The sequence below is a fragment of the Myiozetetes cayanensis genome, unplaced genomic scaffold (genome assembly GCF_022539395.1).
Source record: "Myiozetetes cayanensis isolate MyiCay16 unplaced genomic scaffold, myiCay2020 scf3, whole genome shotgun sequence".
Classification (NCBI taxonomy): domain Eukaryota; kingdom Metazoa; phylum Chordata; class Aves; order Passeriformes; family Tyrannidae; genus Myiozetetes; species Myiozetetes cayanensis.
The window spans coordinates 54,799,040-54,814,493 of record NW_026087521.1 but is presented as its reverse complement, the minus strand read 5'-3'; the positions used below and the strand labels follow the sequence as shown (position 1 = coordinate 54,814,493).

General features: G+C 42.9%; 3 protein-coding genes across 3 annotated transcripts in view; 1 reads left to right on the top strand and 2 right to left on the bottom strand.

The window, feature by feature from the left end:
* SLC41A2 (solute carrier family 41 member 2) overlaps positions 1 to 4,488 on the bottom strand; it is a 47,014-nt gene extending 42,526 nt beyond the window's left edge. Inside the window, exon 1 of the mRNA XM_050324810.1 lies at positions 4,379 to 4,488. The gene's annotated coding sequence lies outside the window, so the exon portion shown is untranslated. The remainder of the gene's footprint in view (positions 1 to 4,378) is intronic.
* Positions 4,489 to 7,713: 3,225 nt separating this feature from the next.
* On the top strand, positions 7,714 to 12,149 carry NOPCHAP1 (NOP protein chaperone 1). Its single transcript, XM_050325071.1, has 4 exons — positions 7,714 to 7,815; positions 8,501 to 8,587; positions 9,862 to 9,998; positions 10,944 to 12,149. Exons 1-4 carry the CDS (start codon positions 7,746 to 7,748, stop codon positions 11,124 to 11,126), a joined length of 477 nt encoding a protein of 158 aa, XP_050181028.1. The 5' UTR covers positions 7,714 to 7,745; the 3' UTR covers positions 11,127 to 12,149.
* A 466-nt stretch (positions 12,150 to 12,615) lies between these two features.
* The window catches only part of ALDH1L2 (aldehyde dehydrogenase 1 family member L2), a 35,209-nt gene continuing 32,370 nt past the window's right edge, over positions 12,616 to 15,454 (bottom strand). The window contains 2 exon segments of the mRNA XM_050325069.1: positions 12,616 to 13,398; positions 14,412 to 14,611. Of these exon segments, the coding sequence (XP_050181026.1) occupies positions 13,343 to 13,398; positions 14,412 to 14,611 (256 nt within the window). The 3' untranslated portion in view covers positions 12,616 to 13,342.

The following is a 15,454-nucleotide window of genomic DNA, read 5'->3' as shown; positions in this document are numbered from 1 at the left end:
CTATTCATTTCTAAAAACCTGTTCCAACAAACATAATTTTCCAAATGTCAGTATTTTCATCCTAAGTTATAGGATGTTAATACTGCTGTACTTTTTCGGGGTTTTTGCACTCTACAAGATGCAGCAAACCATCCAAGAACTTCCTGAGAAGCTTTATCATCGACAAGAAAAATGCCTATGTTGTTGTGTTGTCTAGAAAAGATATGGGAGCTAAAGAAGAAAACTCTGCTGGAGTAACTCACGTGAAGAAAAGGCAGTTAAAATCTCAAAGATCAAGCAAAGGCAGTTAAAATCTCAAAAATCTCATCCACAGTCTCTGTAGGAACAGGAGATAAGTGAATCTGGTTTCTTGACATATAATCAGAAGGTTACAGAAAAAGGTGAAATACTAAAATTAAAAAAAAAACAAAAAACAAAGAGAGACAAAGATCCTTTGAGAAGCCAGGAAGCAACCTCAAATTTATATCTGGTGTGTTATATGTGAAATGAAAGGACACCTTGTTTTTGTCACTACAAGCAAAATAATGAGCTGTGCCCAAACTATGAAAATAATCATTCCCTCTTCTTTATTGTTTCCCAAATACCTATTTTTAATAGTTTCTTATTTCCCTTCATTTTAGACCACAATTACTGTGTATTTACCTCTCTTTCTGTCCTGCAAAAATAGACAAGCATAAACAAACAGTCCTGCAAACATAAACAAATAAGACACAGAGCCATACCCTGCCATTCACTGAAGACCTGTTCCTGAAAAATGAGGCACTTGGCAATCTAACAGAGAACAAACCAGTTTTTACCCATAAGAATTAATAAAACTGATGTATACAACAATTTAAAAAATACACATGGAGACGGTATATACGATGTGGAAAATGGACAGGCAGAAGTAAATGCTGAGGAAACAGGACCATGAGCTGGAAGAGATGCTGACTTTTGGAAATGCATAGGTGCTTTAGAATAATCTCAGATACTTCAGCTACGAAATTTAACACCTGATCATTATCACATTTTTCCATCCTTTGCCTTTGATTGGCTTGATTCATCTGAGAAAAATGAAGATACCGAAGAAAATGTAACTGTTCAGGAAGAGGCTCAAAGAACTCTCTTTATTATTGCCCAAAGAATTGTCAACATTGCTTTAGACACACCTATAATGCAGTTCTCAAAAGCATGGGAAAGAAAATGCTTCTTCTGTACTTTCCCTTGGTTTAAAGAACATCTAGCATCAGTAGGATTAAGGGACCAGATTCTACAGCTAAATTTGTTCATATAGGGATTAGACTGCCAATAATTTATTTAAACCATGAACACAATAAATCAGCATGATCTTTTAAGACCCTTCAAAAAGAGGGGAAGGGGAAAGAACCGAGCATGAAACTTCTGTAGAGTCAACATTATGAAAGGCTAAAACAAATATTTATCAAAGTTTAGGTCTAAGGAAATTTCTGATTTCTTTCAGAGTGTGGCTAACAAAACCAAAAGATAACACCTGTTGAAGTCTTACAGAGGGCTTTCACAGAATCCAAAGCCAATAACACCATAGTCAAAACCCATTTTTCCTAAAAGTTCCAACATTTTTTTACAGGTGCTCTTTTAAAGCAATAATCATCTCTACGTTGCACTTCTTGGTAGCCCATAAAAAAATACAATTGAATAAACGAGCCCATGTGAGAAACACTTCTCAGAAGAACAAGCCTTGGAAAGGGATTCAGGAAAGTAATACAAAATGTCAACAAAACATTTGAACTTTTGAACAGTGCCACAATAAGCAAAGATGAAGCTGGATTATTTTCTGGCTTGAAAGACTCTTTTTGTGTCTTCAGAGATGAAGCCAGATTCTTCTCATTGAAAGGATGAGAGGTAGCAGGCACAAACTGAAACAGTGGAAATGGAATTTGAACTAAGAAAAGGCTGGATTTTTTTACCATGAGAGCGGTTGAACACTTGTTCAAACAGATTATGGGGATTCCATCCCTGGTGATATTTGAAACCAAACCAGATACGGCCCCAAGTAACCTGTTCTACGTGACCCTACACTGAGCAGAGATGGCTGAATAGAAAATTTCCTGAGATCCCTTCTGACCTCTACAATTGTGAGATTCTGTAAAGTTTGAAATATGAGGGTTTGGGGGCCTTCTTAAAGTTCAGAACACAATTTACACAAATGATACAGGGATCTGCATGGCCTCCTCTCCACTACTGTGACCTGTATACATACAAGTGTGAGTATCACTGACACCCTTCTCACAGCGTGGCTAATCATTTACAATGCTGTAGTGGACATATCAGTCAAAAGGGAAAGCTCCACCATATCACCTCAGCATTATAAAAAGTAAACAAACAGACTGTATTATAATTAACCAATGGGGTGGGCTGGGGTAAGACTATTTACAGCAGATACTCAGTGTTGAGTATTAAAGATAGGGAAACATGCTGAAAATTAACAAATGTTGCATGCAAGGCAGATATAAGGGCATTACATGCCACTTCTTAAATATTACACACAGGAAAAAAACCTGGTTGACACTGTGTTTATTTTATGGAAATGCTGGTTAAATTAACAGCAAAAGAAACAAAAGGGGAAAATAATACGGGGAAAGAAACAGATTAAAGAACCTCCAGATGCCTTCTTGAGAGTAAGACACTGAAAGACCTGCCAGCCTCAGGCTCAGTTTTCAGACAGGTTTGAGACTGCTGCATTCCACTTCCTGGACACAGCAGCTTTCGATTTTGGCCCCAAGGAAGAGAAAAGAGGTTGTGAGAAGAAGATTTGGTATGCCTCTGCACTTTTAAGGAAACTCATTTAGAAGAGATCAAAACAGAGTCAGAAACGAGGTAGCAAGGTTATGAAATGTGGTCAGGTTGTAAAGTCACCCAAATGGAATACCAACGTGAAAAACACCAGGCAAATCACATCCTGCAGCCCATCAAAAGCAGGTAGGAAAAGTATGAAATATAAGAGATAATGCAGTCCTCTAGATTAAATACCCAGTAAGTACCTAGCAGGATGAGTCCTAACTGTACTGTTTGGGATCCTGATTACAGTTTTCTACTGTCATCACCAAAGAAAGATTAATTCCTCATTAACTCAGGCACTAGGATACAGACTTCACATTGTTTTTTGTGGATACTATCCTACAAGTATTTGAAAAGAAAATGATACACTGCTATTTTTCCTTCTGAAGTGTCTACTAGTCATACTGCAGTATTTATGGATCCAGTTTCACAATCTCTTCAGGGCAGCAGGTGTAGGGAATGCTGCCAAAACAGGTCGTCCTACCTGCTTTCATCTTTTTACCTGGATTACTGAACTGGTGAAGTGAGGATAACTAGGGATGTCTACTAGACACTGTTAGGACTCTTCCTAAGGACTAAACAATTCTTTAATTTTATATGATCCACTTATTACAATGTAGTCTTTAACCTAGGATCAAATGTAAGTGAAGAAGACACACAACTGTATCCTGGACAGTGGGATCAGGGAAGAGGAAATTGTAACAAATTAAAGAAATAGACAGCTACAACAAACTTAATTGAGAAATAATGAGAGGGTAGAATTAGAGTAAATCACAAAAAGCTCCTACATTTTGGCAGAAAAGTATGGAAAGAGAATAAATGCACCATGACATGTTAAATGCTTGTAAACAAGAAAAGGTGATGGTTGAAGTCTGTCCATGTGCTGTTCGGGTAGAGGTTCCGTGCTCGTCTAGCAACTGCAACCGCGGTGACAGAGTCTGGCATGTTTTTATGGGTGCAAAGGTGGGAGCAGAACTGCCTGCACATACGGATGTACAGAGTGCCAGGGAATAGGGGCCACTGGGAATGCTGGGCAGGTCTTGTGCACGCACAGAGAAACCAAAGAAAAGGCTCATTGTCCGGGCTACCTGGAGCAGTGTATAATTACGCGCACATGATGAAACGCGCTCCGGGCTCTGAGGAGCGCAGGGTACCGGGGCCAGATGCCCGCAGCATCCGCGGTCCGGGCCAGGACCCCGGGCAGGCCGGCGAGCGGCTGCGGGGCGGGGGGAGCGGAGTGCGCGGAGGGAGGCTGCGGGGGCGGGGGGCGGCTCGGGGCCCGCAGCACGGGGAGGGTGCGAGCCCCACCGCACCCGGGGACCGCCGGCATCGCGCGGGGAGGATGGCAGCAGGGAGGCGGGCGGCTCCGAGTGCCCCGCAGCCACTGAGCACCGCGGCACCTCGGCGGGCCGGCGCGGAGCTCCGGGGGCGCGGGGCTGCTCCGCCACTCGCCAGGAAACTTTCCCGCCCCCGGCCCCCGCCGCCTCCCTCGCCCCCGGGGCGGCAGGTCGCCGGCCCGCCCGGCCCCTCTGCCCTCGTTGGCGCTCGCCCCACCGCCCCCTGGGCCGCGCCCTCCCCTCACCTGGGCGGGCGCGGTGCCGGCGGCGCGCCGGGGCCGGGCTCCATCGCTGCGGCGGGAGGGACCAGCCCGGCGCTGACAGCTCCGGCTGAGGTGAGCGGTGAGCCGTGAGCCGTGAGCGCCGCCGCCACTGAGCAGGCGCGGAAGCGGCCGGAGGGCGGGCGGCCCCCGCGATGATGTGGCCCGTGATGCGCAGCAGCCGCCACCGGACCCGGCGGGGCTGGGGAGGAGCCGGGCGCGGCCGAGGAGGGGACGGGACGATGCGCGGTGCCCGTGGTCTCTCGCAGCCCGGCCCCGCAGGGCGAGCCGCGGCCCGTGTCACGCCTGCGCTTGGGGACCCGCCGCCGCGCCCTCCCCGCTGCTCCCTCCCGGTCCCCTCGGTGGTAGCTGAGTCCTGCTGCTCCCTCCTCGGTCCCCTCCCTCGGCGAGGGCCCGGCCGGTGCCCCGCAGCCGCGGGGAGCAAAGGGCTGGGGAGCGGGGCTCCGGGGCGCTCCCCGGGCGGGGCCGGCGGTGGCGATGCCTTTGCTTCCACTCGCAGTGCCTTTCTTGGCGACGTAGCACAAGAGTCGCTGTTTCGCACTGACTCCAGATTGTCAGCCACCCGGACACTTTCGCTCTTTCCTGCCAGTTGGCTAAAAGCAGCTTCCTCAGGAATCCAATTTTTTAGGTGTGTGGGTCGGTTGGAATCCTTGTTCTTGCCCAGCTAGACTGTATACCCTGCACACAACATGTAAGTCTGCAAGGAAACTCCCTTGCTAAGTACGAAGCCAAGGCCTTTCTGGGCCCCTGTTTTGAGACACACTTTATATTAATACATTGAAACAGTCAAGCCAGCTAAATTTGTGCATTTATTATCATTACTTGTATTACTCCTCGATTGTTCCTCAACAACTTGAAACAGTGAGGATGCCTTAAGTGGCAGTTGAAAGGGAAGAAAGGAAGAAAAGAGAACTGGGATTTAATGATGGTGACAGCAGCCAAGCCTATGGCATCCCTCTTCCTTTCTACAGACAGAACAAAAGACAGCATGGGCAAGTCACCAAGTGTCTGACATAAACTGGCGCTAGCTGTGGTGGGGATGTGTGGCAAAGCAGAAACTTAAGCACAGGAAAATGTATTTCCAGGACTGGGGCCAAAACAATCTGTGCTACAAGAGTGAAATATAAGGCATCAGCTTGAACTCTTGAGTCGATACTGCATTAAATGAATGAAGCAGCCCAAACCTCAGAGCTTGTAATTCAGCTGTCTCAACCCTGAATGTATTGGGAATTTGGGCTACAGATCTGATTGTTTCCCTGACCTGGTAGTAACCATATATATCCGTGCCTTGTGTGTGCTCACATGTTACACAGTGTGGATACTTAGTTGGGCCACCATGCAAATCAGATAATGATCACATCTGCCTCTGTTGCCAACAGGTTAGACTATAAACTCAGGTTTGAAAATAACACCCGAGGCTGCTATTTCTGGCTTTTCTAATTGCACCTCTGGTGATCTTGGGCAATTATTTCATTGTTCCCTACTACAGGTTCCTTGACAGCATTATGCCCCTCCCACCACTGAAATCACATAATACCCAAGGATGAAATATAGTATTTGAGGTTCCCACACTATTATTTTGCGATGTGTACAAATTCAGAAAGACTCACTTGAGGCCCAAGGCAAAAACCTCCATCCTCGTGATTTTTTGGTCATCAAAGCTAGCAATGGGGTTTTCTGGAAATGGAAATTCTGGAGTGCAGTTGGGTGGAAAGGTGCAAATCAAGTAGCAAATTCAGTGGAATGCACTGGTGCTGGGGTGGGCTGGGGAAGTGGCAGAGGACACTTGTTTGGGCCAGTCTGTCAAGAAAACAGCAGGGTGATCTCTTGCTTGAGGCCTTGCAGAAGGTTTGCCTTTTACTGCCTTGGATTGATAATGCCAAGGTACTGGGATCTCTGTGGTTTGTTGGGGGTTTGTTGGTCTGTTGTTTGGTTTGGTTTTTTTTTCCCCTGTGTTCTTTGCAATGGAGACTTATAAATACCACTTACTGATTGCCACTTATTCTCACTTTTGGCTTAGACTTCCCATCTCGTTTCTTATGAACCATTCAGTTCTCTTTTTACAGTTTTCACACTGTCTCAAGTATAAACAGATAAGGAAAGAAACTGCAGAACAAATCCTGAATAACAGGTTGGCCAATGTCATCTGAACTAGGTGGTTGTGTAAGTTTCTTTTCCACAAGATGATTAGAACTCCCTCAGGCTCTGAAATTTAATTTTAGATGCATTTGTCAAATTCTGACAACGAAAATGGGAGAGTTTTTAGAGGCAAGCAGCTACAGGCAGACATTCAGGTGACGCTACCTGCTGGCAGCTTGGTTTCACACGCTCATGGCTCTTCCAGGTGATGGGATCGACACTTTTTAGTGCCAAATCACAGAATCACAGAATCAGTCATCTGGTCCAGCCTCCCTGCTTAAGTAGAGTTGTCGTAGAGCACATGGTCCAGCATTGTGTCCAGATGGTTCTTGAATATCTCCAGTGAGGGAAGACCCCACAACCTCTCTGGACAACCTGTTCCAGTGCTCTGTCATCTGCACAGTAAAGAAGTTCTTACTCACATTCCAGTGGAACTTCCTGTGGTTTTGCCCATTGTCTCTTGTCCTATTGCTTGGCACCACTGAGAAAAGCCTGGCCCCATCCTCTTGGCACCCCATCTTTGCATATTTATATACAATAATGAGGTTCCCTCTCAGCCATCTGTTCTCAAGGCTGAACAGGCCCAGTCTCTCCTCATAAAAGAGATGCTTCAGTCCCTTAATCATCTTTATATCCCTCGACTTGACCCACTCCAGGAGCTCCATGTCTCTTTTGACATGAGAAGCCCAAAACTGGACCCAGCACTCCTGATGTGCCTCAGCAGGGCTGAGTAGAAGGGCAGGATCACCTCCCTCGACCTGCTGGCAATGCTCTTCCTAATGCACCTCAGGACAGCATCGGCCTTCCTGGCCACAAGGACACACTGCTGGCTCATGGGCAGCCTGTTGTCCACCGGGGCTCTCGGGTCCTTCTCCACAGAGCAGCTTTCCAGCAGGTTGGCTCCCAGCCGGTGCTGGTGCCTGGGGTCATTCCCTCCCTGGTGCAGGGCCCTTGTTGCATTTCAGAAGGTTTTAATCGTTGGGGGTTGAATATCTGGGGGGGTGTGGGAGTATATGTGGGGGGGTGTGGGTTGTTTTTGTTTGTTTGTTTGTTTGTTTGTTTGTTTGCTTCTTTGCGAGGCGATTTATTTCCCTTGCCGCGCCGTTCCCCGCCGCCGTGCCCCTCCCGGCCTGCAGGGGCGCTGCCCGCGCCGCGGCGGAGCGGCCGGAGGCGCTTCCTTGGCGGTGGGCACATGGCGGGGGCCGGCGGCGAGGGGACACCGGGAGCGTCCCGGGAGCTGCTGGACGTGGGACGGCGGGCAGGTGAGGGCGGGCAGCGGGGGCTCGGATCGCGGGCAGCCCGGGGCACGGGGCTCGCCAGGCCACCGGGGCGCTGGGGCGCCACTGGGCCCTCGTGTATTGAGGAGCTGCTGCTTTCCCGGGCACGGCTGCGGCCATACGGAGTAAATAGTGGGGGGTGGGGGAATCCACGTTTAATTAATGTCGACATTCGTAACGACGTTTGTATGAGAACCAGAAAACCCACAGTGTTTGTTATAAGGCAGAAAGCTTCGCTTTAGTTAGCGATTGCGGGCGGACGGCTCTGTTGGCGGCCGTGGGGGTTAATTAACCCGTGTAATTAACGCTGAGTTTCCCTGCACGGCGTGGGTTCCACGGCGCTGCTCCTGCCCACGGTCAGTGTAGGGCCTTGGCACCGCTGCTGGGGGCTCCTTCTCGTCACACAGGGCTTTAAATCAGTGTGACTAGCACGCCTTAGCTCTTATCTCACTGTGCTTTGCTGTGGGGTGTTACAGGTAGTTTTTCAATGCATTATAACTCTGAATAAATCTTGGGTTTATACTGCAAATACAGCGTAAGTCTGCCAGGCCAGCGGCCCACGTGGCCCGGTATTCTTTCTTCCAAGAGCTGCATTAGCAGATGACAATTACAATTACAGAGAACTTGTCAGCTTAAGCACTGTAATACTTGTTTGTTTGTTTGTTTGCAGGGCTGGAAAACATTTTGCTGATTAATTCAAAATGTAGCAGCAAAAAGGCCACGACTTTACAGACAGTCAGGATACCAAGGAGCAGTGGTAAGTAGGAGCTTGTTACTGGAACACTCTCAAGGAGCAGGTAACATCTGTGACATAACCTTTGCTTCAGTGCTTTCCTTGCATAGGTAAAGGGAGAAACTTTCGTGTTCAGTTTCTACTGGTGTTAGGTCTTCCACTGCAGTTCCATGTCCTGCAGGTTAATCATGTAACTTTTATGTAAATTATATTTTGCGATGCTAGGCATTCCAGCTGTAAGTTTTAGGGACAGATAATTCTTTTTCAGTATAAGGTTATTGCTTTTTTGGTTTTTTTCTCATCTGGGCTTCTTACTTCTTTTTAGAAGTAATTTCTCAGTATGAATATATCTGTTGTATAAAAGCATTTAGTTTAAAATGGACTTCTGGCAAATGACTGTATTTTTGTGTTGTGATTGAGCTGAAATTTAAAAAGTAATAGCAAAAAAAATTGTTAGATCAAATTCTTTCTTGGATAAAAGTCTCTACAAAGATGACAGTGTTTCAGAGGTACATTATACCTGTTAGACCTCTGTGGAGCTCACCTGGAATAGTACCTACTTCTCAGAGAAAGAGAACTAGTGATTGGCTCACCTGCACGTGTGCAGCAAAGTTTATTTCACGAGACTCTGAGGCAGGTTTTCCTCCATGGAAGGGAAATGAGTGTGATTCTCCTAATGACACTGATAACCTTATGATTCTTGGCAAGTCCCACTGAGCTTAGAGGGATAGTTCTGTAGAGAGTAAGTGCTTCATACTTCGACCTAGAGCATCTGTCTCTGTCCCACCATCTTCATTTCAGAGTTTTTTGTTAATTATGTTGATCTTTCATTAGTCTAACATGGCATCTGTGTTACAGCTAATTTTCCCATCTTCTTTGAGACCTTCAGCCTATACTTTAACAGGGAAGAAAAGAAGATGTAATTATATTTCCATTGGAGATAATGCTGATATGGAAGTTCTTTGGGATGGCACTCAATATGTATTTTAAACAATGGAATTTGCAAGCAAGTTTTCTGTAAAGTAGTCCCATTTTGTTTTAAGAATCCAAGTGGAATTGTTCAAGTGACTTCTTCCTGCAGCAAATGCTGACCAATAGATCTGATATATTTTTGCTGTTTATGTCTTGGAAAATTGATTATTTTAATAACTGCTTCTGTTAAAACATCTTAAATATTGTAGACAACTGGAGATTAGTTGAAATGGAATCTGTTTAAAGGCTCAGATTTCTGAGGTATAAATGTGAAAACTGATGTGCATCTCTTTGAATATATATATGTCACAATTTTTTCTTTTCAGTTTTGGACCAAGTACAGAGCTTTTTACCACAGATGGCCCAGGCAAATGATGAGCTCAAAAGAAAAATGATAACAGCACCAGCTCATCTGTTTGATATTGAACATCTAGACAGTGCAACAGAAAAAGTTATAGAAATGGTAAGTAGTTACTATGTTTTTATTTTATAAAGTAAATTTAGATGTGAGTAACTCTCAGATCTTAGAATGACCTAATATGATAGATAAGGTGAAGTCTTTACCATTTTCATCTGTGATCTGCTAATTCAAAACATAGATACATTGAAAATGCTTATTTGGTTGATACTTACAACTTGGTTTTCAGACTTGCAGAATTGAATGACTGGGGATGGAGTAGTTTAAGACCAGAGTAAGACATACTTTTGAATCAGCAACTCTGAATCAAAAGTCACGAATTCTAGTTTAAATGTCTGATAGGAAAATTTGGTTTAGAAACTGGACAATATAAGGACTAGTAAGGCATAACAAGGCATTAGTGTAAGAGCAGTGACTGGTTTAAGCTGTGCTCTGTCAGTGTTTTTAGGACTGACTATAAATCTTGAGTTTAGAAAAGTTGTTAGTGTTGTTGTGATCCTTTGTTGCTGGTATTTGTCTATTTATTTACAGTCACAGCAGTATTTTTATTCTGGTTTTAACTAAAGTGCTGCAGCCACATGCTTATATAAGATTTTAATATGAAGGTGATATGTGCATGACCCAGCCAAGTGCCTTCTGGCCTGCAGACCCACAAGGGTAAATGCAGAGACAAGGCAGCCTGGGGTTTGGTGTGTGAGCTGTCAGAAGAATTTATAGACCACTGGTTGGATTCAGGCCTTATATTTGCTATAGGGCAAGATAAATTACAATTTAAATATTTAGGCATCTCTTCATGATATTTGTCAAAATTCTAGGAAGACACAGAAGTCTTTCATATTGTGGTTGTGGTTTTCTTATGGTAGTAGGATGTTTCATGTGTTTGCTTTATGTTTTACTCCAGTGATAGAAGTGGTATAGAAATGTGTTGTTAATCAAAAATTGTTAACCAAGGTCTTGTGTTTTTTTTGGTTTGTTTTTTTTTTTTCCCAGAATGTGGCTGTAGTTGAACTGAGTGATTCTGATACAGATGAGGAGATGCTAACTTCAGAAGATGACTCAGAATCTGAAGATGACTCTGTAACTGATGAAGTGACAATAGACAACATTAAGTTTCCTAAACAAAAGGGAGAAAAGGGCAAAATAGAAATTTTGGACAGCAAAGTGAATGAGTAGATCCATTTTATTTTACTTTTAAAAACCCCAACCAAACCAACTCATGTCTTCTCACTTTGAAGACTTGGCCCTTAAAATTACTTTGTTTCCAAGTGTAGCATCTCTCAGGATCGTGTGAAATGCTCTAGTTCACATGGTGGAGAATTCAGGATCAACTCATGACTGAGGGAGGCTGGGTTTCTGAAGATTCAAGTACGATTTGATTCATCCAAAAACATGGAAATGGACTTCATAGTATATTAGACTGAGAAAGCAGCTTGAATAAGGATTGCTTGTACAAATTAAGTTAAAATTATTTTTCTGTTGCTTTGTTGGAAAGAGCTTTTTTATAGTATGATAGATATTTTTACTTAAAGGGCAAGAAAGAGTTAACTAGGAAAAAAACTTTGTTTTTATATGCCCTGTCCTGTGAAGTGCTATGTACAATGTCTTCCATATTAAACATTATCCTGAAGTACCTCAGAGGTATGTCTACATTGCATTCATGACAATGACTGCTGAACACCAGAGCAGTGGCTGAGGCCCTTTCAATCTGAGCCCTGGTAGAGGATTACTTACCCTCTATGCCTGCACTGAGCCGTGCACCTTTGTTACAAGCTCATATGTGAAACATTCGTGGCTGTGCAAATAACCTCCATATTCAAATGGTCCACTGTGCCTCTGGGGTGTTACAATTGCTTTAAGTTACACTTTTCATCTCCCACTTTCCATTCTCTCAGTTTTGTTAACAACTGTCACTGTCAGAGGGATAAAAAGGTGAATTTTCAGCTGGCCTGTACTTAGGTTAGCTTGAAACAATTGTGAAACTAGAATCAGTGAGACTCGTTCATACTTACCTCAGACTGATCAAATACAATGATTTGGGCTGTTTTATTTACTTCATAGATTGGTTTGCATTTCAGAAGTGTCTGTCATGCTGGATGTCATTGTTTCTTAAAGAAACTTTGTATTTTCTACACCATTAAAGTAAAATTTCCTATGCTGTATTTGCTCAAATATTAAACTTTAATGTCGTGAATTGAAGCCTGCTGTTATTTACAGAATTTAGTTTTAATCCCATACTTAAAGCTCCACTTTTAGTATCTGTTTCTGAAATACTTGTGATAAGAAACAACAAGGATTCTGATCTTCCTTTCACAATGTGGCTTAAACATAAAATGGAGACATGATTTACTGGGATTAAATGATTAAACCACAGAATATTTTAGCAAAGGGGAAGGATGGGAATCAAAGAATCAGACTGCTACCTTTAATAGCAGCACACAGATCAGATGAAGCTTTGGGGGCTGTTGCATTCTAAGAGCAAGTAGTCTTTGTAGGCATAGTTTGTTAGATAAGATCTCAATATATAGAAAATTTTCTTCCAACTGAAAAAAAGTTTTAAAGCCAACATCTTACCTTGGTAATTTTACAGGGGATTTTCCCTTACATTAAAAAAACCCCGAAAGTATGAAATACAAAATAATAATCATGCTGTATGAAACAGTGATAACAGTCCATGTGCACAGACACAAAAAGTGATTTTAATCTGTTAATGTAACCACCTTTCAAACTGCAGGCAGATCACACATTCTGTATCAACAAAAAGGTAGAAAATATTTTCAGTAATTTTAGCTTGATATGCATAGTTAACACCAATGTTGAACTCTGTATGTACTATACAAAGATCATAGTAAGTGCACTTCCTTGCATTGATTTACTTATGGCACAAAGGTTTTGTACTGCTGAAGAGTCACCAGAGCAGAGTGGTTAACTGCTACTGTAAAACTTCAGCTGGTTTATAGCAAAAATGGCATAATCAGTATATTTTAGTTCAAGCCTAATGACAAATGATTTAAAATGACCATGTAAATATTATGTCACAGAAATACAAAGTAGGCATGTGAGAACTCATTCTTCAGTTCTATTTAAAAAAATAAACTGAACCATGTTCTTGGGGATTTCTTTTGGGGTGGGGGGAGGGAGGTCAGGAATTGTGCTACCAACTGTTGCTGCTGCATAATTTAAATAATTTCAGGGTAATTTCCAAAAGCCTGTCAGTGAGACTAAAGTTTAGACTTGATTTATAGAAACTTATCCATGGAATGAGTGTTTTGTTCTGATTGTTTAGTTGTAGCACTGCAGACAGCATATCCTAGGCATGGTGTTGAGTGCTTCATGTAGTCATCGAGATTCAAACTCTGATGAAAGTTTACTTCCCAAGTGAAGCTGTTACTTTAATATTCCACAGTGATAGCCTTGGTTCTGAGATATTCATGAAGAGCTTCTTCACCTGTACAAGCAAAATATTCCCCTGTTAGAATAGCAGCTAAATGAGAGAATGTTGTCAGGCTGTAACTACTATTACGAAATAAAATTAAAATGCTGTAGCCAATATTTGAGTCCTTAAGGAACAACGGGAACTAATTACCTTCCCTCTGAGATTTACAGAACCGTTATGACAAGAAGAGGCCAAGCCCAACAGATGTGGAAAGAAAAAGGAGCTGGAATTTAACAAGCAGCCCCCCAGGTGGGACTGGAGCAGCAGCAGTTTTTAGATGGCCACCAAGGGCTCATAGATGAATTTATGAACGTTGCTTTGCCTGTATTAACATTTATAGGTATAGAGAAGCTGTGTAAAAATCAGTAATCTTTTTTCTTTTCTCTGATACCATCACTCAGTTTCAGGAAATGTCTTCAGAGATTCCAAAGGCAAGAATCTATTGTGTCAGCAAAATTTGTTTTTCCTTTTTCCTTTGTCCTGAGGATTGATCTGTCCAGACTTGTAAAGTGTCTTTGATGGGGTAGACTTCACTTTTTAAAAAACTCATTTTGTAAAGAAAATATTTTTAATGCATCTTTCTCTGTGGCTATTGGCAAATTTTGGTGACATTTTAAGGCATAAAAAGGTTTCCCATGCTCTTAAAAGTTTAGAGGAGAAACCAAAATTAGTGTTCTTTATGAGGGGAAAAAAGGTTTTGTGCAGTATCTTTGTTATGGGACAGATTTTGTAGCCTGTAGGCAGCTCTGTACAAGTTGCAGTTTGACTGCTCTGAGGGGAGTTGGAGGGGAATATTCTGTGTGCTACAGCATTATTTAGCAAATGTACAGGAAGGGCTGAGTGGGAGCCATTGAGGTGAGAATATTGAGGGAAGGAACTAGATTACTGGAATTGGAGGAATGTAGGAGATGCAGGAAATGCATCCATAGCTCGCGTTTTACTAAATACCCTCTACAAAGGCAAAGTGATTTTTTCATTGATTAGGTCTCTCAGATGAGAAATAAGAGATGGAGAGAACAACTTGCCTAAATCTTTCCCAAAGCCAGACAGCTTAAATCCACCAAATGGTGCTGCCACATCGGTTTTGTTATATGTGTTAATAAAAACTGTTCCAGCTTCCAGCTTTTCGCTGATGTAGAGAGCTTTGCTTATGTCTTTTGTGAAAACTCCTGAAGCTAAGCCATATTCTGTGGCATTTGCCCGTCGCAATACTCCATCGACGTCCCTGTGGAGGAAAGAAATTATCTCAGTAATAGATAAATCTAGGTAATTGCGTCGAGGTAAAATAAACAAGTGTTAGCCACCTTCCACCTTCGGTGTCACGGAAGCACCTTTTCCCATGGCCTGCCTTCTCCAAGGAGCCTTTTTAAAGACAACTTGTTAAGGACGAATCTGTGTGTCAATCTGACAGATCCATGGAAATTCACACCCTTGCTTCAACCTTGAGAAGCTTGTGACCTTCCATTTCGATGGTTAATATCTACACTGAGAAATGCCACAGGAAATGTTGCTGTATGCATAGCAACTTTGCTCAGCTACCGTACAGCTTGGGGATTAAAGCAGTACAAAAATACTTGTAAATCAGACCCTGGCAGTAGATGATGAATCAGTTTGCTAAAATTTTGGCCAGCTTTACAAGTTAATGGACAATAAATGCTGAAATTCAAACTTCTATCAAGACACAACTTTTCAGGCCATTTCCAGAGTGCTTTTCTTCTGTTTGCATCTCATCTCCATATAGCTTCAAAAATCCATAATAGTTTAACACTTAAAAAAATTCAATACAGTTCCTTATTACTGTACATAATTTATGGATGTGAAGGGTTATCTATGTGGCTGGTTCTTAAGTGCATTATCAAAATATAGAAAATGAAACCTGGTGGAAATACTTATATGAAGTTTCTTGTAGGGTTTTAATCTCATCTGTGTGAAATAATTCTTATGATCTGGAATGAAAGATATTAAAACTGGCAGTTTACAAAACATACAGAGGAGTTTTCATTTGCAACAATAACATGCCAGTGCTACACAACGCACAACAACACTAAGTGGTCTTTTGTGACTGAAA

Coding starts and splice junctions, on each gene's coding strand:
- NOPCHAP1 (XM_050325071.1), top strand. CDS start 7,746: ATGGCGGGGGCCGGCGGCGAGGGGACACCGGGAGCGTCCCGGGAGCTG. Junction 8,588..9,861: donor CAGGATACCAAGGAGCAGTG/GTAAGTAGGAGC, acceptor TTTTCTTTTCAG/TTTTGGACCAAGTACAGAGC. Junction 9,999..10,943: donor CAGAAAAAGTTATAGAAATG/GTAAGTAGTTAC, acceptor TTTTTTTCCCAG/AATGTGGCTGTAGTTGAACT.